Consider the following 24661-nt stretch of genomic DNA (forward strand, 5'->3'; position numbering starts at 1 on the left):
TAGAACATTGTGAGTTTTACAAGTTGGTTTTAATGAACATTAAGCTGTAAGTTTTGTAAATTCAGTCTGAGATCTTATTTGCCCAAAAAATCCTCCACACAAAGGACATAAAAGGACTCTCAAAAGAAAGAACCTGCTTCATTTTCATAACATGTTAGTATTAATATGTATTTTACATAGTACTGTCAATCGATTAAAAATAACAAATTAATAAACCATTTTTCTGTAATTAATTGTGATTAATTGCACCTACGTAACATTAAAATTTGTAATAGCCTATATTTTTAGAATGCAATACATATTTTGACAATGAAACTCCAAAGGAATGTAGGAACAATATAAAGCCCTGCTTATTTATTTATTTACTTATTCATTTATTTGTTTACACTTTAATTTTCACAATATGTGCTCCCTTGAGATTTTATTTTTAATTTATGACTAAAATTAGGTCCGTAGTAAACATTACTTAATGATATGTTATGTTTTGTACAACGTAAATTGCATGTGCTCACACCTCAAACATTCTTATTTTTCACAGTCCTAATAGTATTTTTACCATTATATAGGCTATATTTTAAAATGGAAAATATGTCCTCAGCTAGGGTCCCCCCAGTGAATCATTTACACCAGTGCAAATAATAGAGTAGATACACATATAATAAAGCAATAAGCCCCAAGAAGCTGTGGTTTACAGTTTATTTCTAACAGCTAAGGGGAGTTGTTAAGCACAATGCAGAGTAAAATATAGATATAAAAAATAAAATATAGATATAAATATATAAATATATATAACACTAAATGTAGTCTAGAGTTTTTTCATTGATACTAAATATCCACCTTTTTCCTCAACGCGGAAGTAATGGGTGAGACTTCAGTTTCATTAGCCGGTATATGTAAATAACGAGGAGAATAACAACGTGCAGTAAACGGTAAAACTGTTTGCAGTACAGACCAGGGTGTTCTTAATTATGATAACAGATTAAAATAATATGACAGGACACATCAATTGTCAATATCAAGCATCAAAACTAACTGTTTTGTACAGCTTAAAATAGCTGGACGCAAATGAGACCGGAAGCTAGACCCATAAAATTTACAAATGGCAGCGCCCATTTTTACGTCAGGAAAAAGGTGGATAGACCAGTTTTTAATATGTACTTACCATGTCCATGGTTGGAAAGTGCCATTTTAGAGTGTCACAAGTTTTAATAACTCAGTAGGTCTTCGGTGGAGCGTCGCAGTCGTCTTAGGTTGAGCTGTGTCTGGGTCAGGACTGCTGCTCGATTTATGTAGTATGGACACCAATGGAAAGTAAAAGCAAAAAGCGAGAAGACCTACAATGCGTAAACACCCCGCCCCACGGTCATCCCTGTGCCCCCCTTTGGATCAAAACAAATATAAAATCCCCCCCATAGTCATGTGTCCTGCGCCAGGCCTGCACCCTGCCCTTGAGCACTTGAAGTGTTAACAATTAAATAGAGCTCAATATAGCCTATCCACCATGACTCGCTTCCAGTTATTTTTAGCTGATCAAAACAGCTTCTTATATGTTGCTTGAAACAGCAAAATATATATATATTTTTACCTTATTATTTTAATGTATTGTCTTAAATATAAACACCCACATTTCTGAATTCCAGCTTATAATTATCAATCAAAGTTACATTTAGAAAATAAGTTGAATATGACTTTAGTCTGACTTTTTACTCTCTAAGAAGCTGGACTCATTGTGTGTGTGTAGTGAACCATATTTTGATAAGATTCAGGGCAGAGCCCGGCAAACTTGAAGTATAGACAACTGTTCTCTACGTACTGTATGTTTGTGCGAGTGTTTGTTTTTGCAGCTAGATGCGAAGACAGCCCTAGGAGGAAACCTGCATTTGCCATCACCCTGATGTCCAGGTTATCAGATATACGTCTCTGGAGATACCTATTGCTTCTGACCTGTGATCAGTTTTTACCAAAATAATCACTAGAAGATATACTTCGAGTTTTACATCCATTTTCTAAGAGATTTTCTAAGTTTATCTATGTTTTGACCAACAAGAAACTTGCTTACCCATGTGGAAGAGGTGTTATTGAGGCCACCCTGAGGCCACCCTTGAGTGCTCACCCTGTGGTCTGCGTGGGTCCTAACACTGCAGTGTAGTGACGGGGACACTATACTGTCAAAAAGCACCGTCTTTTGAATGAGATGTTAAACCGAGGTCCTGTGGTCACTAAAAATCCCATGACACTTCTCGTAAAGAGTAGGGGTGTAGCCCCGGTGTCCTGGCCAAATTGTCCCCCTGGCCTTTGTCAATCATGGCCTCCCAACAATCCCCAACCACTTGATTGGCTCTATGTCTCTCTCTCATCTCCACCTGTAGCTGGTGTGTGGTGAGCGCTCTGGCGCCGTTGTCCTGTGGCTGCTGTCACATCATCCAAGTGGATGCTGCACACTGGTGGTGGTTGAGGAGAGACCCCCCACATGATTGTAAAGCGCTTTGGGTGTACAACAATACACAATAAAGCGCTATATAAATGCATCATTCATTGTATTGATGTAATTAGTGACCTCTGCTAGAGTATAACTCCTGGTGTCTTGATCATGTACACAGAGCGGCCTACAAACTAGATCGAGAGGGTTGAATCTGAGTTTTGCTGATGAAACTGCAAACAACATTCTTCAGTTAATTTTTCTCCAATTGATTACATCTCTGACTCCTTGTTCATCATATCTGGTCCTTGGGTTTAACTGTAAATCCCCCTACAATGGCTTATCATTTAATACTTGTGTGTAGGGTTGCTTTGCAAAAACATATATTATAAGAGTTTAAATAGTTTTGAAAGAAGTGTTTGCTTTTGCTTCAGATGCGTAAAGTTTTGCATGTTGTCTGCATGTTTTGTGGTTTGTGTGTTTAGACTCATCCATGCCCTCCTAAAACACCTTGTTTAAACACACCCCCACATGTCACATGCATTTGGGGAAGTCATAGCCTAATGGTTAGAGAGTCGGACTTGCAATCCAAGGGTTGTGAGTTTGAGTCTCGGGCCGGCAGGAATTGTAGGTGGGGGGAGTGAATGTACAGTGCTCTCTCCACCCTCAATAACATGACTGAGGTGCCCTTGAGCAAGGTACCGAACCCCTAACTGCTCCCCGGGCACCACAGCATAAATGGCTGCCCACTGCTCCGGGTGTGTGTTTACGGTGTGTGTGTGTTCACTGCTGTGTGTGTGCACTTTGGATGGGTTAAAAGCAGAGCACGAATTCCGAGTATGGGTCACCATACTTGGCTGAATGTCACGTCACTTTCACTTTTTTTCACTTTCAAATGTATTTAGCAATCTCACCTGTTCTTTCGTGCTTAGAAAAGCTTGGGGATTCCCTGCACAGACTGAAAGTGAAACAGTTCATCCACATACAAGGACACTTTAGTGTTTGCATTTATTCCAAAAATCCCTTTGGAACCTTTATTTTTTTATTTATTAGAATGTAGAGTGTGTGTGTGTACCTGGTATTCCCTATGTTATGGGGACCAAATGTCCCCACAAATATAATAATACCAGTCCATTTTGACCTTGTGGGGACATGTTTAGGTCCCCATGAGGAATCAAGCTTATAAATCATACAGAATGAAGTGTTTTGAGAATGTAAAATTGCCTTTATTGTGTGAGGGGTAAGTTGGGTAAGGGGATAGAAAATACAGTTTGTACAGTATAAAAATCATTTATCTTATGGAATGTCCCCATAATGATAGGAATACCAGTGAGTGTGTGCAGAAGATTGTTTAGGAATCTTGCATGCTCTTCCTCACTTCATTCTCAATAAAATAAAAGTTCTTTATTGGTATTGATGGTTCCATAAAGAACCTTTAACATCCATGGAATCTTTCTTTTGCACAAAAAGTTATTTATAGCAAGGCACTGTGTTTGTTTAAATGTGGGTTAATGTTTGAATTGGAGCAGAGATGCACTGATCGACCATGGGCCAAAATGAATTGAATGGATTATTATTATTTTAATTTTTTTTCAAAATCTCTAAACAGCTGTTAACAGAGGACAAAGGTGCAGAAGACTAATAAAAAGGGAAGAGAAAATACTGTACTAGAAAGATCAAGCTCACTGTTTGTGACACTTGAATTATTTGAAGAAAATCCTAAATATTGAATTGGGGAAATGTATCTATGAACAGAACTGACTGTTTTCAGAAAACACTGTTTTTTAATTTAATTTTTTTTTAATGTATGATTAAAATAAAGTCAGTGGTAAACATAACTTGACGATACTTAAAATTTTTGTTCTACTACACACTCACACCCTAAGCTGTCTTATCTTATTAAAAACATACATTTTTAAAAATAATCATAACTGCTTCAAAATTCATGTTTTCTGTATGAGTGTGTGTTATGTATAGTACAGTATATACAACAAAACATTAAGTTCACCACAAGCTTTATTTGAATTGAAAACTATAAATATAAAATACATATATAAAAAATTGGAAACTCGCCTAGTTGCTTGTAAAAAAAATAGGTAGGCCTAATACGAATTGGCCATGAAAATCCCCTGTAATCCCCTAATGACTCTGAAAAGATAAACACCCACACACTGAGTGTATAGAAAAGTGTCCTACATGTGGATGAACTGTTTCACTTTCGCTTTCTTTGCAGGCAATCCTCAAGCTCTTCTGAGCATGACAGAGCTTTTTCAGATTCCTAATCAAACTGCTGCACACACAACACCCAAAAATATGGGTTCCAAAAAGGATTTTTGGAATCCTTTTATTCCTCAAAAGGTTCTTTATAGTGGAAAAAGGTTCTTTGGATGCTTAAAATATTCTTCAGGTGGGGTCCAGGTGGCCAGTCCAGCACAGCATGAGCATTTCATGTGTTGGTAGGAGCAGATAACAAAAAGACAAAGAAAAGACTTGTTTAAACGTTTGGACTGAATTTATGTTAATTCATAAATGTTCAGAGATGGAGTTTTGAAAGTGAAGCTTAAAGAGAGTACGTCACATGTTTTGATTACTACATCATTCCCATACTTCCAGTTTCCCTGCCTTAACTGTTATTATAAAACTTGGAGGATAGACAGAGGTTTACTTGTTCTTTATTATTACTGTCACAATAAAACATTATTAAATGTGTCCAAATTTTTGACTGGTAGTGCACATTGCAAACATAAAAATACCTTAAAATTATTTGTTTCTTTCTTTCTTCTTGAAGACACTGTGGCTTCGCTCTGAGAACTGAGAATTGTTCTGCTGGGTTGGATTCTGTCTGGGAAGAGTTCAGCCAGAAACACCATGTTCAATCATTAAATATTTCCGATAGGAAGCACACAAAAGTGCACAAGTTATACTGGTGTAGTGAATGGCAGATCAATAACTGTGTTGGACACTCCAGGCTGGTGGAAACATTTCTCAGCTAAATTAAACCTAGAATTAAATCCTGGAGAATGTAGGCCAATCGCAAACAAATGATTCCTAGGAAAAGTGATTCCTACTTCATTTAAGAATGAACAGAAAATAATCATTACAGAGTATATGGTCACTTTTGGAGATTATGTCTGGAAACACACCATAGTTCTGTTCACGTGGGGCGACAGATTTCCAGACATCTCAATCGAGCAGCACATTGAGAGTGAAGGTGACGCTCTTCAGTGGCTTATTCAGAAATGCAGGAACAGATATCATGTCTTTGAAAACACAAACAAGAATAACCGAGATCAAGTCACAGAGCTGCTCCAGAAGATTGATGAGATGGTGGCAGAAAACAGTCTGTTTTCTCTGTTTAAAATGACATGCAATTTGTCTGTCTATACTCATATAGCTGTAAGCAACTATTAGGATCAAGCACCCTCATTACAGCTCATTAATCTCATTACACAGTTTTAATATGATTTGCACTTTTTTGCCATGCAAAAGCAACTAAAGAACTTTATTCACATTTAGCAATTAATTTATCTTTTAAGAGTGCAGTGCATTGTAAATGTTAATTTTTTAGGATGTACAGTATTTGAGCACTCCCTGCACCCTCTTTCAGTCTCAGCTGATAAGAAACTCACAGAGAAGATAAGGAGAGAAGGAAGCAGATGGGAAATAATTTTAATGGAATTTATTGTTATTGTGTTATGCTATTCAGAAGTTAAAAATGAAGTTAACTAATCCAAAATAATTTTTGCATGCCTTTTTACTGTAATGTGAATATATAAATATATTATATACACATTTTTCCTAACAACTAATGAAGCTGAGAGCTGTTGAGTGTTGTAGTCACTGATGTTTTCTTTTTGTGTTTCTTCTTAAGATTCTGTTCCTTCACTGTCATTGCAGTGCCAGGAAACTATTATATCCCTAAAGGCCTGCTGTCAGATTATTGATCAGATCCTCTGCTCGCAAACAAGGCACAGTGCATGCGTCGTGGTACTCTCAATAATGCCAGAAGACGGTAATGTGGAAGAGAAGAGTTGTTGAATAAAGTCTACATTTTTGTTTTCTTTGCATTAATTATGGTTGAAAAACCATGTCACATGGACTATTTTAATAAGGTCCATGCTAAGTTTCTGGGTCTGGGAACGTTTCAGTTACATTGTTGTCTATGGAGGGCCTGAAAGATCTCAGATTTCGTGAGGGTGAGTAATTAACAACAGAATTTAATTTTTTTGGTGAACTATCCCTTTAATATGCATCACTGTCAGTCTCTTATATTTTTGAAGTGTTTTAAAGAATCATTACAGAGTACATGGACACTTTTGGAGGATATTTCTGGAAACACACCATAGTTCTGTTCACGTGGGGCGACAGATTTCCAGACATCTCAATCGAGCAGCACATTGAGAGTGAAGGTGACACTCTTCAGTGGCTGATTCAGAAATGCAGGAACAGATATCACGTCTTTGACAACACAAACAAGAATAACCGAGATCAAGTCACAGAGCTGCTCCAGAAGATTGATGAGATGGTGGCAGAAAACAGTCTGTTCTCCCTCAACCCTCAATGTGCTGCAGAAGAAAACATTCATGATGCTGACACACAACAAGATGAGGACATAAGTCTAGATGCTGACCGTGTGCTGAAGTTACTACAGCAGGAGCTTAACAACAGGTTTAAGGAGATCAAAAGTCGACTAAAACACTTAGGGATGAATTTCACTGGATGTACAGAGACCAGACGTCACCTGAGCATTTCAGACCCTCCAGGTTAGCGTATTATTGATGAAGTATACTTAGTGACTATTCAACAGTGTCTCTGTAAGTTCTTGCCCAAACCCACTTATGCATATATCTTTTGGAAATTCATAGAGAGACAAACAAAGCTGCTTTCATGCTTTTACCAAAGAACTGCAGAAGTTTTTTTTCTTCTTTAAGATTATTGTATAAATGTAAAAGGACTGATGCACATATTTAAAGTCTCCAGAAAGTTCTGTGAACACATTATAAGTTACACTGGAAATGACAGTATTAAAGAGAAAAGCAATAAACATTCGATTCTGGTTTATTTGTATAGCACTTTCACAATACATATTGCTTCTAAGCAGCTTTACAGATAATTCTTGTTTTAATGTTAAAACTAGAATGTGTTCTGCAATAAGACACAAATGAACTATCAAAGTAATGTCCATGTGGCAGTAACATAACACAATATATGGTTAGTTAACAATGTATTCAGCTAAGCGGACACAACAAATGTGTTAGACAACAATTACAGCTTGTGCTTGTATTGATTACAATATAAAGATAATATGTGACAGTTTTGTACGTTGATCCAAGGTTGGCATCATCTGAAGTCTTCACAATTTTTGGTGTCATCATCTTCGTTGGATCCAAACTGGCACAATCTAATTAAACACATAACCAAATACAAATATTTATTCTTAAATGAAACAACCATCTCAACAATTGTAGAATTACAAAATCTAAAATAAAAGATTGTTTTCATATTGTTAAAGTATTTATAGTTCAACAGAGATACTAATTCTGCTTTGAAACTTATTATTTATTTATTTTTCTTTGTCTTCATGGTCTGGTAGTAAAATGTTGCATATGAATATTCAAAGATAATTAATACCTGTCTTGATTAAATGACTGAACATGACACTTCTGAACCCAGCAGAGATATACTGGTTCTTGGTCCAATTGTGAATCCGGTTCCCAAGACTTTGACCTCCAGCCCATCCACAATACCAAGAGATACACGTGTGTCGAGTCCAAGACCCACTTTCATACTAAATGGACCGGCTTGAGCTGATGCACTGCCAACTTCAGCTCGAGCCTCTGCTCCGGCCCCTAGTCTAGCCACACTGGCTTCTGCACTAGCTGAGGCGTTTGGGCCTTTGGCTTCTGCCTCAAATACACTGAATTCAGCACAAGCTCGTCCAACTCCTGCTTCTGCATAGACTCCAGTCTTGGGAATCCTCTTTCCTGCATATGTTCCACTTCGAGCATAGGTGCCTTCTGCTATGGCATTTGCTGGTCTGTCAGCTGTGTCAATAATATCAATGAAATTGCTTAGTGTAACATGAGCTGATGCAGGTTGCACACTTGGCTTTTTGCTAGATTTCTTTATAATCCATGTTTCTTTTTTTAATAATTTCTTATTTATTTCACTTGACAAGGTGAAATCTATGTTGGGTCGTCCTTCACGCAGTCGTGTGGTATAAAGTATATCAGATTCTCCACCTGCAAATAAAACGTTAATGTGTTATTTACAAAACTAATTAATTAGATTAACGCGTCAAATCGAAAGCCCCTAATATGCGAATCTGCTTCTAATGAGTTTTTTTTTTTTTTTTTTTTTTTTTTTTGTATCCTCTGTGTATAGGATTAAAATCTCACACCCTGGTGATACTACTCCAACAACAGACCATATAAAATACCAAAAATAAATAGATCTATATATTTTTTAATATTGCCAAGTAAAACGCTGCAACATAGTCTAATAGTGCAAACAACAATAAAATCAGAAACAGACTTTAACCGCAGAAGCAACACACACATAAGGAAAACAACTTTGTACAACATTTCATAAACATTTAAATAAAAATATCACTTTAGTTTATTCAAGCATGTTGCCATATAACGTATACCCTCAACATGCATTATCTATGCCAAAAATGTAAGAAGATATGCTTTCAGTGGACTTTCAAATGTGTGTGTGTGTTTTCACTTGATTTACTTGAGTTTTGCCTCACACACAATGTAATTTTTGGCAATCGAGATTTACAGAAAATTACCGTCGATTGGCAAATAAATGGCACTTCGTTGTGTATCATAAATATCTTGGCAGAAATGTAGCCTACTTATTTTCCCTTTTTATTTTATTTTTATTTTTTTAAACAGTGTGCATTAACAGAATAAATAAATAGCCTACGATTCAAATGTTGAGTTTTTCAATGTTAGTAATAGTAAATATAGAGCAACTATTACAAAGCACTTACCATTTTCGTCATCTCTATGGTGGCTTAATTGTTGGTTTTCGGACATTTTAAAAGTTTAAAAAAGTCTCAAAAGGTCTTTAGTGGAGCGTCGCGGGAGTTGTGTCTCGGTCATACGAAAGTGCACCTTCTTTCAAGGTTTGCTAGGATAAAAAACCGGCCCGGGACGATAAACTTGATATCATTACGTCATCATGAAAGACGTCATTACGTTAGGGCGTAAAAGAACCGATGAACCGGTTTGCGGAAAAGAACCGGACTTCCCATCACTACCTGGCATAATGTTTCAAAGCTCCAGAACTTTCGTCGGTGGGACTTGGCGCTGAACATGCTGATTCACGCAGCATTGTATTTCAATCACCATATATAAAGACAGAGCGCATTTAGGCCACGCCCACACCGGGGAAAAACAATCTCTCTATCGACTTTGTATAGCGGGAAGCTGCATCCTTGTCATTTCTGGCTTATAACAAAAAACAGAGCAATGCCTAAAAGCTGCTGTGTGACAAGATCTACAGTAAACAAGCTAAAAAACCCAGAACTACGTTTTTACAAGCTGTCGACCCCAAAAGACGAGCGTTTAAGGACACAAATATTTGTAGATATCAGGGTATTTCACGTTGGGCCATTCAGTTGGATCATTTCTCAAACAAAAAGAAAGATAAGGAAAAGGCCTGTTCCTTCCCTATTACTGCAGTGCCAGGAAATGATTATATTCCCAAACACCTGCTCTTAGATCAGTGTGTCTGACTGGATCTGAGGATGTGATGCTTAGAATGTTGTCTGCAATAAATTTTATAAGCATTATATCAGCTGTAATTCTCAATATAAGTAATATAAAAGCATGTGTTTCTAGTAAAAAGTAGCATTTCTTAATGAATTATTGAAGTGCCAGAAAAAAGAAAAAAAGAAAAAAAAAAGAATTGTGCCACAGTAATCTTTTTGTTGCTTTAAGTAGCATGTGCATTAAGAAATTCAAGGTGGCAGCTTTTATATATATATATTTTAAATATAATATATATAATATCTAGAATGTGCTAAAGGATCATAAAAGCCCCTATTTCAGCACCGGTTAGTTCTCACCATAGTTTTGAAAAAACAAATAAATAAAATAAATAAATAAATAAAGTGAGGAGAGACGAAAAGACAGGAAAACAACTAGTCCTGTTGTAATGGTCTAGGTGTTTGTCCCTTTAAGAGTCTGATTCGGGGTTTCCTCTGCCCCTGCACTCGTGTGTATATGCTGGGAAAACCACAATGTACTTTCTATTGTTTTGTTGCACGTTCTTTTAACATCAATAAAATCATTGATGGTGACCTGCTAAAATTCAATTCACAAATAAATGCAGACCAGTCTGCATTTGAACTCGACATTGAATACATTGAATATTTAAGTTGATATTGCTTATTATAAATGATTTATCTGTGAACATCACTGTTTCATTGTTTTTGTTGAATTCATGTGACCTCATAATCTTGAATCCCTCTTCAAATGTCATCTCTTTTATGATGATGTGTCCGTGGGGGTGGGACAAACTGTCACTGACATCAGATTGCAGCAGCTGGCAAACGGCAACAATCCAATCTATTTCTAATGGACAAAATCACTATAGCGATACAATTCTAATTGTAACTTCAGTTTCATGCTGACTTAAAACAATTAGTAACATCAAGCCATTTTTTCAAGTGAATGACTAATAAAACACCTAATTGTCTCATCTAGGAAAAAAATGCTTTTGTAAAAAATTAATGTATTGCTTCTGCTCCTGCTCCTGCTCCTTTACCTGCTGCCACACACACTGCCCCTCCTGCTAAATGAAAAAAATATATATTTAGGCAAAATAATAAAAATTTACACATCTCAATTCTGTTTAAAAGTTTTCACCCCCAGCTCTTAATGCATGGTTTTTCTTTCTGGAGCATCACTGAGAGTTTGAACCTTCTGTAATAGTTGCATATGAGTCCCTCAGTTGTCCTCAGTGTAAAAAGATGGATCTCAAAATCAGCCATTGTTGGAAAGGGTTCGAATACACAAAAATGCTGAAAAACCAAAGAATTTGTAGGACCTGATGGACTTTACTGAAAAACAGCAGTCAGTTTAACTGTTCAGGACAAACAAGGGACTCATGAACAACTATCACTAAACAAAACAAACAAACAAACAAACAAAAAAAAAAACAGGTATGGATCATTCAGGTAACAACACAGTATTAAGATTCAAGGGGATGTAAAAAAAATGTATAAACTGAACTATTATTTTCTCTTGTGGACTATATGTAAACATCTTTAATGTGAAATGTCTTATTCAGGTCAGTACTAAATAAACAATAACATGCATTTTGTATGATCCCTCTTATTTCGGTAAAATAATTAACATTCTGAAAGGGGCATGTAAACTTTTGACCTCAACTGTAGTCACAACATCTACCAGCATGAAACTCTGAGATAACTTTGATGTTGGGCAGGCCATAAACTTGAAACATGATGAGGAGAGAAACATAACTGCAGTACTGATAAGTTTTATTTGTTTTTTTTTCCCACAGTATCTACATTGCGTTCTACTGTCACTCCATTCATGTATAAATATGTATATAAATAACCATTTGTTGCAAATTCTGTGTATTGTACACAGCGAAAATAGCATATTTTTTTTTTTACCAAAGTTTTAGCATCGTCAGCAAGCTGAATATCTAGTACAGTGAATCTTTATATGGGTACTTTAATAAAAATCCTATGGATACTGACTAAATATCTTCTATGTGTTTTGGCTTTAATAAGATTTCCCCAATAAATGAGCAGTCACACATGATTCCTGTACTTTCTGTCAACAAATCTGTTCAATGTGATGAGCTTGTAACTGCAATATCAAAAGTGGGAAGTACTGTAATAATTGTCCAGTAGCACGTGAAAGCAGCATTAACAGCTGACTGCAAGATTCTGTGTTTGTCACATTCAACGAGGAAAATGGAACAAGGTAAGGTTCAGTTTGGTAAGATGATAAATATCTTTTACTTTTGATAAATACAAATACATTCTTTATCGTAAACACAATAGAATAGGCCTGCTGGACAATTATTCTTCAGAACCACTGCAACTTTGAGTATGTCACACGCATGTCCAAAATGACAGAAAAACAAAAATCTGAGTTTAATCATATTTCAAACCACATAGAATGGTTTGCCAGTTTTTTGCTTGTACTATTTATTTGTTACATAAACATAGTTATTTTAGATAGTATTTTAGTTAGTAAATTTAGATTTTTAGATTTAAGGAAGTTGTAGTTTGATTTTCCAATGTCCTCATGTTTCATTTCTGACAGAAATAAGAGCTGTTGTTCTGGGGTGGCAGAAATCTGACAAAGCCTCAGTGATAAACAGCATTTTAGGTGATAAAGTTGAGCCGGATAAATACTTCGTCAAATCTGTGAGGAAAGATGGTGAAGTGAATGGAAGGAAGATATCTCTGATTAATACTCCATGTTGGTGGGAGAATTATGATTTGCGAGACTTACCAGAGGTTGTTAAACAAGAGCTGGTTTGCAGTGTTTTCATGTGTCCACCAGGACCTCACGTCTTTCTGCTGGTCATTAATCTCAGTTTGCCTTTTACTGAAGAAAACAGACTCACCATCGAGAAGCACCTTAGTCTCTTCGGTGAGAAAATCTGGAGACACACCATAGTGTTGCTTACACAAACAGATTCAGTGAGGAGCGCAGATCTTCAACGGATCATACAGAGATGTGGTGAAAGATATCATGTCTTTGATTTTGAAAATAAAAGTGTTGGAGTCAAAGATCTACTTGAGAAGATCGATAATGTTGTGGCAGCAAACAATGCAAATCATTTTGAAACACATGATGATGTGCTGCTTGATATTCAGAGAAAGAGGGATGAAAATGAAAGAAGAGCAAAAGCCAGACAAGAAACAGTTCAGGAAAAAAGAGACCTACTGAAAGAAATAAGTAAGTCATACAGAAATGTTTATACCAGTCAAAAGTTTGGACTGGATTTATGTTAATTCGTGAATATTCAGAGATGTTGTTTTGAAAGTGAAACTCAAATCTAAGAGTGTGTCACGTTTTGATAACCTGCTGTCGGTGAGTCTAGTCGGTTCATGCCACGTCAAGTCTGTTCTAGTCAAGTCTGTGTATCTTGTTTGGATTATTGTTTTGATTTTGGATTACACCTTTGTAAATAAACTGCACTTGGGTTCATCTACACTCGCCTTCAGTGGACTGATTGTTACAGAATACACGAAACAGACTTGACGTGGCATGAACAGACTAGACTCACCGACAGCAGGCTACAACATTACGTTAATACACGACAAAGCAAAATGGCAAAAACATGACTACTTATACAAACAATGAGGGTCCCATGACAAGAACAAACCAATGAGAACATGACACATACACAAAGCAGAGATACACGAGGACAAGGGAAGCATGACATAAACAGCAAAATCAAACAATAACAAAATAAAAGACATGAACATGAAACAAAACAGACATTACAGCTGGTGGAAGTATTTCTCATGTAAAGTCAACCCAGAATATGCACGGGCTTCAATCCTGGAGAGTGTAGGTCAGTCACGACATATGCATCTCCCTCACGCCATGATCTTGGTGGTTCCTATTGATACTTCATTCAAGAATGAACTGAAAAGAATCATTACAGAGTACATGGTCACTTTTGGAGAAGATGTCTGGAAACACACCATAGTTCTGTTCATGTGGGGCGACAGATTTCCAGACATCTCCATCGAGCAGCACATTGACAGTGAAGGTGACGCTCTTCAGTGGCTGATTCAGAAATGCAGGAACAGATATCACGTCTTTGACAACACAAACAAGAATAACCGAGATCAAGTCACAGAGCTGCTCCAGAAGATTAATGAGATGGTGGCAGAAAACAGTCTGTTCTCCCTCAACCCTCAATGTGCTGCAGAAGAAAACATTCATGATGCTGACCTTTATGAAGTCACCTTTATTTATATAGCGCTTTAAACAAAAAACATTGCGGCAAAGCAACTGAACAACATTAATTAGGAAAACAGTGTGTCAATAATGCAAAATGACAGTTAAAGGCAGTTCATCACTGAATTCAGTGATGTCATCATCTCAGTTCAGTTTAAATAGTATCTGTGCAATCATTTGCAAATTAAGTCAACGATATCGCTTTAAATGAAGTGACCTCAACTAAGCAAGCCAGAGGCAACAGTGGCAAGGAACCAAAACTCCATCGGTGACAGAATGGAGAAAAAACCTTGGGAGAAACCAGGCTCAGTTGGGGGGCCAGTTCTCCTCTGACCAGATGAAAACAGCACTTCAATTCTAGGTTGCAGCAAAGTCAGACTGGCAGAAGAATCATCTGTTTCCTGTGGTCTTGATGATGAAATAAGTCTGGATGCTGACCGTGTGCTGCAGTTACTACAGCAGGAGCTTAACAACAGGTTTAAGGAGATCAAAAGTCGACTAAAACACTTAGGGATGGATTTCACTGGATGTACAGAGAACAGAAGTCACTGTAGCATTTCAGACCCTCCAAATTGTAAGTTTGCACCCTCCAAGCACCCTCATTACAGCTTATTACACAGTGTCAGTTTGATTTTTGCACTTTTTTAGGGCTAGATTTAAATTTAGCTATTAAATTACTTTTCATAGGACATCTTTAAATGTTAATGTCTTAGGATGTATTTGAGCACCCTGTGCCCTCTTCTCTTTTTCAGTCTCAGCTGATAAGAAACTCAAGGAAAAGATGAGGTGAGAAGGAAGCAGATGAGAAGTAACTTTAATGGATGTGTTCTTGAACAATCAGAATCCTGATGCATCATTGAGTGAGTTATTTAGCTTTTTAATAATGCATGTTTCCTTGATCCGGATTTTCATTGCTTAAAGGACATTTTTTCTTATATGGCATAAAATAAAACTAATTTATTTTCTTGCCAGAGATCACATTTATTTTCTACCCCTCACATTTTCATATTCACAGATTTACATGAGAAGGTGTTAGGGTGGCTTCAGAGATGTGATGAATACAGCTCAATTGGATATGGAACAAGCTCCAACATCAGCAATCTAGAAGATCCAGAGCCCAGAGACAAGACATAAAAAGCAGTTTACAGAATAAAGCTGTCTTTAAACATGTTTTATGTGCGTACACTTTATAACAAATACAAACTCAGCACCCATTTCGCTGATCTACAGTATAAACACTGTTCCACTGCTTTAAGACATGATTCAGATTTGGTGTACTGTTACTGCAAAACTCTACATACAAATCCCTAAATTTCTAAGTGCTTACACCATGTGTCAACAGTGTTTTCTGGCGCGCCCAATAACAAAGAAAACGTCAGCAGCGTCATACGTCAACAGTCACAGCAGTCGGACTCACAACAATCCCGGAAGAGAAGACAATGCTGAATAAAGTCGCAATTTTTGTTATTTTTGGACCAAAATGTACTTGAGTGTTTCTCTCCTGACGGTCTCCCGTGGCTGCTCTTCACCCCACGGCTGGGTCCTGCAAGCCGGGGGAGAGGGAAGTGTTTTAACTTATTCCTGTGTGGATGAGAGAATGAATGGCGTGGGTGTGTGAAGGGCGATCGGTATAAGAGGGGGGGAGTTGGGGAGTATAGGAACGGAGTAACACGCCTTAATGATGTGTGCAGTGTAGCCTGATGTGATGTTTTCAACAGGGGTCACCATTGTATTAATCTATTGCATTTGAAGATTCACGGTGTGTGTAGATGAATTGACGTGGGGATTGCGTGTTGTCCCGTGCCTTTTTCTTCTGTCCTCATACTCGCACCTGTGCCTTTTTTTAGAAGCATTATTAATTCCAATTGTAATAAAGGAAGTGTTTTCTTTGGTACAACGACTGTGGAGTTTTATTTTGACGGACATAGATTTAAATAAGGTTCGTTACCGTAGCCTACACTCTCAGAAAAAATGGCACAAAAGCTGTCACTGGGGCGTTACCTTTTCAAAAGGTACACTTTTGTAGCTTTTAGATACTAATATGTACACTTTAGGTACTATTATGTGCCTTTAATGAACCAATCTGAACTCTTTTGGTACAAAGGTGTGCCTTTTGAAAAGGTACCGCCCCAGTGACAGCTTTTAGCGATCTGTTGGCTACATTGTTCCACAGTTAGATTGCGACAAGGGACTGTAACCAGTGTTTGAAAATTAGTGAGTGCTTTAGGATTATACTATAATAACCCCTACAAATACAACTCATTATATACACTAAACACTTTAATAGAGACAGACATGTGGATGTTTGTGAAAGATGTTTTTTTTTTCTGTTTTAGAGGGATGAACATTGTTAAATTATACCATATTTATTGCATCAAAATTACTTCAGGTTGGATAATTTTATCAGTTGATTATTATTCATGCTACAATGCATATTACTGTTATGGTTTCATTAATAACCATTGGTTTATAAATTTTAACTTTGTCTAGTGCCCTTATTTATGTTTTTAACATGATTTAGTGAAAATGTAACTATTATACAGAATGAAATAGCATGGAATTTTCTTGGCTCATGTTTGCATTTCATTCTGTAACTTATTGTTCTACAGATCTGTGTACTAGTCTTAATGGATGGTAAACATTCTTGCAAACTGTCTAAACTGAATTAAACATGCAGACACTTATATGAGGAGTTTTAAACAGCAAATGAGTAATTCAGAGAAATTTTATTTTTGAACATGAAAAAATTACAAATGACCTTGTATAATGTATAATAATTCTGTGTATTTATAACTCGATAACAATACTAATTCTGCAATAAAACTGGTTAAAGATTATTATTAATAATAATAATAGGTCTCTGTGATTACATGACTGAACATGATGCTTCTGAACCCAGAACAGATACACTGACTTTTGGACCAATTGTGAATCCAGTTCCTAGGAATTTGGCCTCCACCCCATCCACACCAATAGATGCACCCGTGTCAAGTCCAAGCCCCACTTTCACACCAACTGGACCAGCTTTAGCTGATGCACTGGCGATTTCAGCTCGAGCAACTGCTCCGAGTTTAACCAAACTGGCTTCAGCAGTATCTGAGGCGTTTGGGCCTTTGGCTTCTGCCTCAAATACACTGGCTTCAGCACGAGCTCGTCCAACTCCTGCTTCTGCATGGTATCCAGCCTTGGGAATCCTCTTTCCTGGTTTGTTTTCAAATCATGTTGAATGAATTCATTGTTTGGTATTACAGCTGATTGTTTTGGTTATTGCCTGCCGGTCGTATGTGTCAATTATGCTTAAGATTTCGCTTGAAGCATTAGCTGATGTATCTTGCGCTTTTGACATTTTTATGGGAGCCTCATCGATTTCATTTATGTCAGCGTTCTCTTCATCTGCAAATGAAACAGATGAGCTTCAATGCATTGCAAATAGACATGGATTTTTAGAGAAAAATCAAGCTTTATATACATGTATGCAATATTGCGCTGAACATGAAAACATTGTAAATGTGACGAGTTTTAGTGAACCTTGCAAGCTAACATTTCTGTATTTGGTGTGATTCAGTCTGAGATTTGGTTTGCCTTCATCTTCGTAGTGTGATAGTGATAATATATTTTACATTATTAAATTAAAAATATATTATTTATTAAGACACATATTTCAGATTTTTTGAAAATAAGACAGCTACCACCTATTTCTTTAACCTTCAGCATTTGGGAATATTCAGAAACACATATAGGCTACTGTATAACAAACTACATTGAGAAAATTATGAAGAACATAAATACTGTATGTATTTTAATTAAATTAAAAAAAAAATATAATATATAAATTAAGTTAAAAGTCTGTGTTAGTAATGTAGACCAACTTTTACAATACACTTACCAGTTTCGTCATCTCCATGGTGGAAATTTTTGGTAGAGGGGATAGCATAGTCTCCATCTGAAAATAAAACAAATGAGCTTTAATGCAGTGCAAATAGACAAATTTTTTTTTTTGTGTAGAAAAACAACAAGCTTTATATTAAAATGCACTTACCATTTCCACCATGTCCATGGTGGCTCAACTGTAGCTCTTTGGACATCTTGAATCAAGTTTTGGTGAAGTGTCGCTGTGTCTCGGTCAGTACCGCTGCTCCATATATATACTGTATAGGGCTGCAACTGAAAGTAAAAGCCAAAAAACAAGAAGTCCTGCGGTAGGTTTAATTAGAGCCCAAGTCCTTGATCACTTTCTATGCCATATGGAGCCTATTGTCACTTAAAAGAAATGTACAATTAGAAGTGGTGTATGATGAACACTTGAACTATGACTTGTATTATTTGTTCCTGTGATTTATTAAAGCTGAAGCCCTAGAGGAATCACATCATATCTTGTCTGAAAAATATAATCTAGTTTGATCATCCCATAAGACCCTGACAATAAATACAACACAAACACACTCTTTAAAATTAAGATTCTTTATTTGCATCAGTGGTTCCATGAAGAAAATTTTATTCCAACATCCATAAAGCCGCATGCAATCTTAAAAAAGTGTTTGCAGAAGTCTTTCTTCTGCAAAGAGGATTTCCTGCAAAATCTTGAAAAGGCCAGTTCATCTCGAAACTTCAGCGTTTGCTCTGATTCCCAGACTCAAGGTGTGAGTGTTTAGTCTCTCCGTGTCATTAGAGGATTTCTGGAATATTACCAGTAAATTACAGTTTTAATCAGTCCTGACAATTTTCTGGGATGAGAAGTTGTAAAATTACCAGTAAATGAAAATTCTGAAGCTACGTTTTTGTTGTTAAGAACTTGCTCATGCTGGTGAGCAGCTTAATTTAGAGAACTTTTAAAAACCCTTTTAAAAAGACACTTTTTCCGCTATAAAGACCCTTTTGTGGAATCGAAAATTTCCATGTCCATGTTCTTTAGATATTTAAAAGGTTCTTTAACTTTTTCCCTAATATGGACAAAGCATCCAGTCAGCGCTGTAGCTAAGCTGAATAAAAAATGTGAAGACAATACATGCATATTTACGACAATATACAGTTTATGTCTGTTTTTCAAGTCATCTCCAGGTAATAAATAAAGGATCTGATTAATGCAGTGCTAACTGACACAGCATTTATTACAGTGGTCTATGGAATCAATAAAATATATTTTCTGCCCTATTCTGTCATAAAAATAAAAAAAACAAGTGGTATTGACAAATCTTAAAATTGCCATTAAGAAAAAATATTACAGAATACAAATTATTGGTAATTGTCTATCAGTCTGACTTCTTAGCCAATTTCTGTCCCCTCACTTCTGAAATTATGAATATGCCCCTGTTAGCATGTATGTTTGCAGAAGTGTGCATATAAAATATGAAACTGAAAGGGGCACAATTCATCATCATATATTGAAACTTCAGCATTTGCTCTGATTCCCAGACTCAGTGTGTGGGTGTTAAGTCTGTCTGTGTCATTAGGGCATTTCTGGAATATTGCCAGTAAATTACAGTTTTAATCAGTCCTTGCAGTGTTCTGGGATGAGAAGTTGTAACTTTAGCATTTTGGTGCTACGGCATATAAACATCCATTTATCTGTGCAGGCCATCAATGCGAAAAAGCCTAGGACATCTCCCAGAAAAGATTCCAATTGTTAACTAAGAGCAGTTTCTGTTCTTTACACCATGACAATAACCATTCGGTTAAAGCAAAAAGTCTACCGAACCTTTCGTGTCCTCGTCGATATGTGGGAAGCGGTCCTGACACGATGATCGTTGTCGCGGGTGATGTGATGCGCACCATCTCAATCAGGCTCCTGAAGTCCCTCTTCAGTGTCTCCGTCTGCCACAGCTTGGTGTCATTAACCCTGGAGTTTAGCATGACAGCGCTGATGTGCTCGTTGCCCTACAGGATCGCGGGTATCTGCACAGAAACATCGAGAACACAAGCACCAGGGAAACAGTGAGTGTACACTTTACCTTCGGCTAACGTAGCACGGACGTACCGGACGATGGAGTCTCCGACAATCAAAGCATCACATTCTGTCTTGCAGAGGGGAGCGAAGTGGTTCTGGGTGGAGATCTCAAAGACCGGAGGCGGTGTAGGGGGAGAGGTCAGCGCACGGGGCCTGGATTGCATCTTCTGCTGCGGGTGCACCCAGGGTCCGTGGTGTCTCGGCGCCGGAGTGAAGGACATCTGGGAAGATCGCATTCTGGGTGCATGGGGCCTGTGCAGAGAAACACATAGAGTAGAGGTGGTGGGAGTGTTAGTATAACACTGTATACTAACCTCAGACTTGTGAGCATCAGCCCGGGATGTTTCCAGTGCGGCTCTCCACTCTCTCAGCAGGGCCTGCTTCTCCACTAGGTCACCGATCTGCTTCTCCATGGCCTACAGCTCAAGCACCGAATGCAACTCGAACATGTCCTCACCTACACTAGACACACATCCTCCATTAAAGCAATTAACAGTGAGTAAAACAATGTTAATGTGTGTGAACAGAGTATTAGCAATGTAAGCGAGATCAGCTGCAACCACGCTGGCGATGCTAATGGGCTATAAACTAATAGCGGACTTGGGAAATCAAAATAAAACCAGTGATAACAATGCGCTTTGTTTATGTTGAAGAATATGATAAGGGATATATATTTACACGTTATTGAAACGGAAATGATGGTGTATAAAATTGATTTTAAGGTAAAAAATAGACGATATAGAATTCACTTGACGGAGCTCAAACTCAAAACACATGGGAGCAGCAAACAGGAATTGTAGAAACTCAAAACTCACAACTCAATAACTCACAATGGCCGTTCCACCCCTCCCACATAAACGTTGAAATGTTGAAGTGCCCAAACCAGAGCCAACACCTCTTTTTCAATAACCGAATAGTTAAACTGACAGACAGAAATTTCCCTGAAAAGAAACATACTGAAAAGAAAAGACCCAATTAGGTCACCGTGGCCCTAGCGAACTCACACTTTGCTAGGTTCACGGTAAGCCCAGCCTCCTTCAAGTGCTGAAAAAACTGAATTCGGGACAGATGTTCCTCCCGTGAATTACTATACACTACCAGATCATCCAAGTAAACTGCCCACCCTTCAAGGCCAGCTACCACACAATTCATTGCCAGCTGCTGGAATGTGGCCGGTGCATTTCGTAATCCTGAACTCATGACACTGAAAACTTAAAATGAAGGCATGATTATTTCATATGTACCATTGTCCTCTTTTGCACTAAGAAATAAGTCACCTGACAATTCTCTCCCAAGTGAGAAGTCTCCCATTGTTGTCAGAATTAAGTCTGAGAATGATTCATTGGTTGTATAACACTTCTTTAAAAGCGTTTGTTCAATATACTTAACTGTTGATCAAAAATTGCCTTAAACATATGCTAGAATTTTTTGCTAGTTTTATTTAGTAAGTTTCAGGAGGGTGTACTCAGGAGCGCTGCTATGGTTTCTGGGCCCCCTGATTGGCATATTGACTCGCGGCCCCCCAGCATTCGTGTTCCAGAGTTGGGGTTTCCCTCTCAGTAAAAATTGTATTCCGGGCCCCCTCTTCCACGTCGGGCCCTTGGAATCGTTCTTATCTTTGCCCTTGTTAAGGCACCCCTGGGTGTACTCATTTTTGCAACAAAACATTTTATCACTTTGATAAGAAAATCTTATTTTCCTGAATAATTTTGACATGCTTCTTTGGTAATTGATCAAGCAGACTTGCTAGAACATTATCGTCCAATTCTTCATATTCAAGAATTGTATCATTCTTCATAAAATAGGACAAGAAAAAAATGTTGTTAGAGCCATTTTTTCCAACTTAGGGGTTTACAGAAGCTTAAATCTTTTTATCTTTTAATGACCTAGAAACAGTCATTCATGCCTTCATTTCAACGAGGCTTGATTATTATAATGCCCTATATGCCGGACAAAGCCTTTTCTATCTTAGCCCCAAAGCAATGGAACTTGCTACTTCAGTCTGTTAGATGGTCTGCTTCATTACCTGCACTCAAATAATCCTTGAAAACATTTATTTTTTCACAGGCCTATTTATAACTCGGCTGTGTTAGTCTTGATGAGTTTAAGTCTTAATTATAATCATTATCTTGTCTATGGATTAATATGTCTGTTCTAACAGCCAGTAAACAAAAATCAGCACACTGCCACTACTCCTCTCAAAAATGTACAATGTTTTGACCCTAAGGTTTTTGTCAGGCAAAAAACTGTGATTGTGAAGCGTTTCAAGCACCTGCCCAAAGTTTTTGGATGTGCGCACATTACTGTTACGAACTTTAAAAGGTCTAGGTCATGTACCGCAACATTTATATATTAACGTACTGCTGAAGGTGGACTATGGTGGAAGAACACATGACAGACAAACTTTCTTTGTTTTCCATTTGAAACCATTGTACTTCATATGATTGTGATCTTTTTTATTGTTTACTGTGAAGTATCTTGTTCAGCATTCATGTTGTTTAATTAAAGGTACTATATAAATAAGAATGACCTTGAACTGACAAAGTAAAAAAAAAAAAAAATATATATATATATATATATATATATATATATATATATATATATATATATATATATATATATATATATATATATATATATATATATTTAATTTTGGCCATCTAACATTACAGACATCGCAGTTTTTTTCTCTGGCCACATCTGGACTATGGCATGTTCACACAGGTGATCAGAGACCCTGTGCATCTTTCTTCTGCTGTTTTTCAGAGTCACTAGAAAGGTCTCTTTAATATCCTAAGTTACTATAACTCAGGATATTAAACCTTTTGACCTTATCTGCCTCCCGTCTGTAAACTGTTAGTGTCTTAAGGACTGGTGTTTATAGTTCAATAATTGTTAATGGTTTATTGAACAAGTATGAATTTTTTAAAAACCTTTTTTAATAAAGGCATTGTTGTCAGCAAGCCAAATAAGTTTAAACATAATTTCCTAAAGATTATATGGGCAAACAAACTCGTTAAACATATTTAATTGCTCATATCTTAATTAAAGATGTGTCATAATAGCAACGCTAGGAATGCAAATTTAATGATTTTACTCAGTTAACCTATAGATTTCAATGAAAGCATAAATGTCTGAAATGTACATCAAATTGAGTATAAGCAATAGAATAATTATTTAATAATAACATTAAATACAATAAGGATTCAATTAAAACATAATGACACTATTAACATGCCACTCTGAACCTTCTGTGCCAATTCTGGGCAGCCCATCTCACCCCAATAGCATTTTTTTTTTGCTTTAAAATAAAACATTTTACTCCATAAATGTAAAAACACTGATGTGCTCACAAATCCTTCATTAACAAACAGACACACTTAAACCAATGTCATATTTATATATTTTCGAGAGACACAAATTCTTATCAGTTAACCTCAAAACTGTTTCGATGCCTAAATCTCCATTCTAAATCGATGACAAATGTTGATTTATTCAATTTTTGTTTTCATGGTTCAATTGTAAAATGCCATAAATATTCACAGATAATTAATACCTGTCTGATTACATGACACTTCTGAACCCAGAAAACAAACACTGTTTTTTTGACCAATAAAGACTTAGGTTCCAAGGAATTTGACCTCCAGATACAACTGTGTCGACTCCAAGCCCCTATACACCAACTGGACTGGCTTTTGCTGACACACTGGAGATTTCAGTTCGAGTCATTGCTCCAACTCCAACCACACTGGCTTCAGCACCAGCTGAGTTTTTTGGGTCTTTGGCTTGTATTGTTTGTTATGTCCTGTTATTTAAAGAAACCCTTGAGCATGACATTTTATTCTGTTTGTTACAGGGTCCAAAAATACTCTTCTTTGAAAGCCTCTGTTGATGCTAAGCTGACTCTTATTTTATTGGGAAAAATAAAACTTACTAGACATACACTGTTAAAAGTACATCTGTGGTTCCTTGAAGAAAACAGTTTTTTTTAAATGTTCTTCACAATAAAAAGTTATTTTAAGAAATTTTTTTCTCACTAAAAAACAGTTCTTTTAAGAAGGTTCTTTGGAGAACCAAAATAATTTTCTTTTATGGCATCACTGTGAAAGGTCCATTTGGAAATTTTATTTTTAAGAGTGCAGTGCTGTGTGTGTGCAGAAGTCCGCTTATGAATTTCACATGCTCTTCCTTATTTGGTAGAAATTTATTTTACATTACATTTTACATGACTTTACATTTACTTGCATTTCTTTTATCAGGGTGTAGACTTTATCAACTTCAACTTGAATATTTTTTGTACAGAATGTGAAAGTGAAACAGGTCATC

The 24661-nt window shown here is 36.8% G+C and overlaps 2 protein-coding genes and 1 long non-coding RNA gene across 3 annotated transcripts; 1 reads left to right on the plus strand and 2 right to left on the minus strand.

Annotated features, from left to right (window-relative positions):
- Positions 1-7459: 7459 nt before the first annotated feature.
- On the minus strand, positions 7460-9742 carry LOC122138830. Its single transcript, XM_042733445.1, has 3 exons — positions 9420-9742; positions 8051-8661; positions 7460-7820 (listed from the first exon to the last, which is right to left on the minus strand). Exons 1-2 carry the CDS (start codon positions 9463-9465, stop codon positions 8060-8062), a joined length of 648 nt encoding a protein of 215 aa, XP_042589379.1. The 5' UTR covers positions 9466-9742; the 3' UTR covers positions 7460-7820; positions 8051-8059.
- A 2628-nt stretch (positions 9743-12370) lies between these two features.
- On the plus strand, positions 12371-13433 carry LOC109051009 (GTPase IMAP family member 5-like). The gene is made up of 2 exons (XM_019068536.2): positions 12371-12390; positions 12736-13433. The coding sequence occupies exons 1-2, from the start codon at positions 12381-12383 to the stop codon at positions 13431-13433; spliced, it is 708 nt and encodes a 235-aa protein (XP_018924081.2). The 5' UTR covers positions 12371-12380.
- A 4228-nt stretch (positions 13434-17661) lies between these two features.
- Positions 17662-18757, minus strand: LOC109050956. The gene is made up of 3 exons (XR_006155824.1): positions 18431-18757; positions 18278-18334; positions 17662-17784 (listed from the first exon to the last, which is right to left on the minus strand). It is a non-coding gene; the product is annotated as an uncharacterized LOC109050956 (long non-coding RNA).
- Positions 18758-24661: the final 5904 nt, after the last annotated feature.

Source organism: Cyprinus carpio, chromosome B11, assembly GCF_018340385.1.
Source record: "Cyprinus carpio isolate SPL01 chromosome B11, ASM1834038v1, whole genome shotgun sequence".
Taxonomy (NCBI): domain Eukaryota; kingdom Metazoa; phylum Chordata; class Actinopteri; order Cypriniformes; family Cyprinidae; genus Cyprinus; species Cyprinus carpio.

Coding starts and splice junctions, on each gene's coding strand:
- LOC122138830 (XM_042733445.1), bottom strand. CDS start 9,465: ATGTCCGAAAACCAACAATTAAGCCACCATAGAGATGACGAAAATG. Junction 8,662..9,419: donor CCATAGAGATGACGAAAATG/GTAAGTGCTTTG, acceptor TTTTATTTGCAG/GTGGAGAATCTGATATACTT.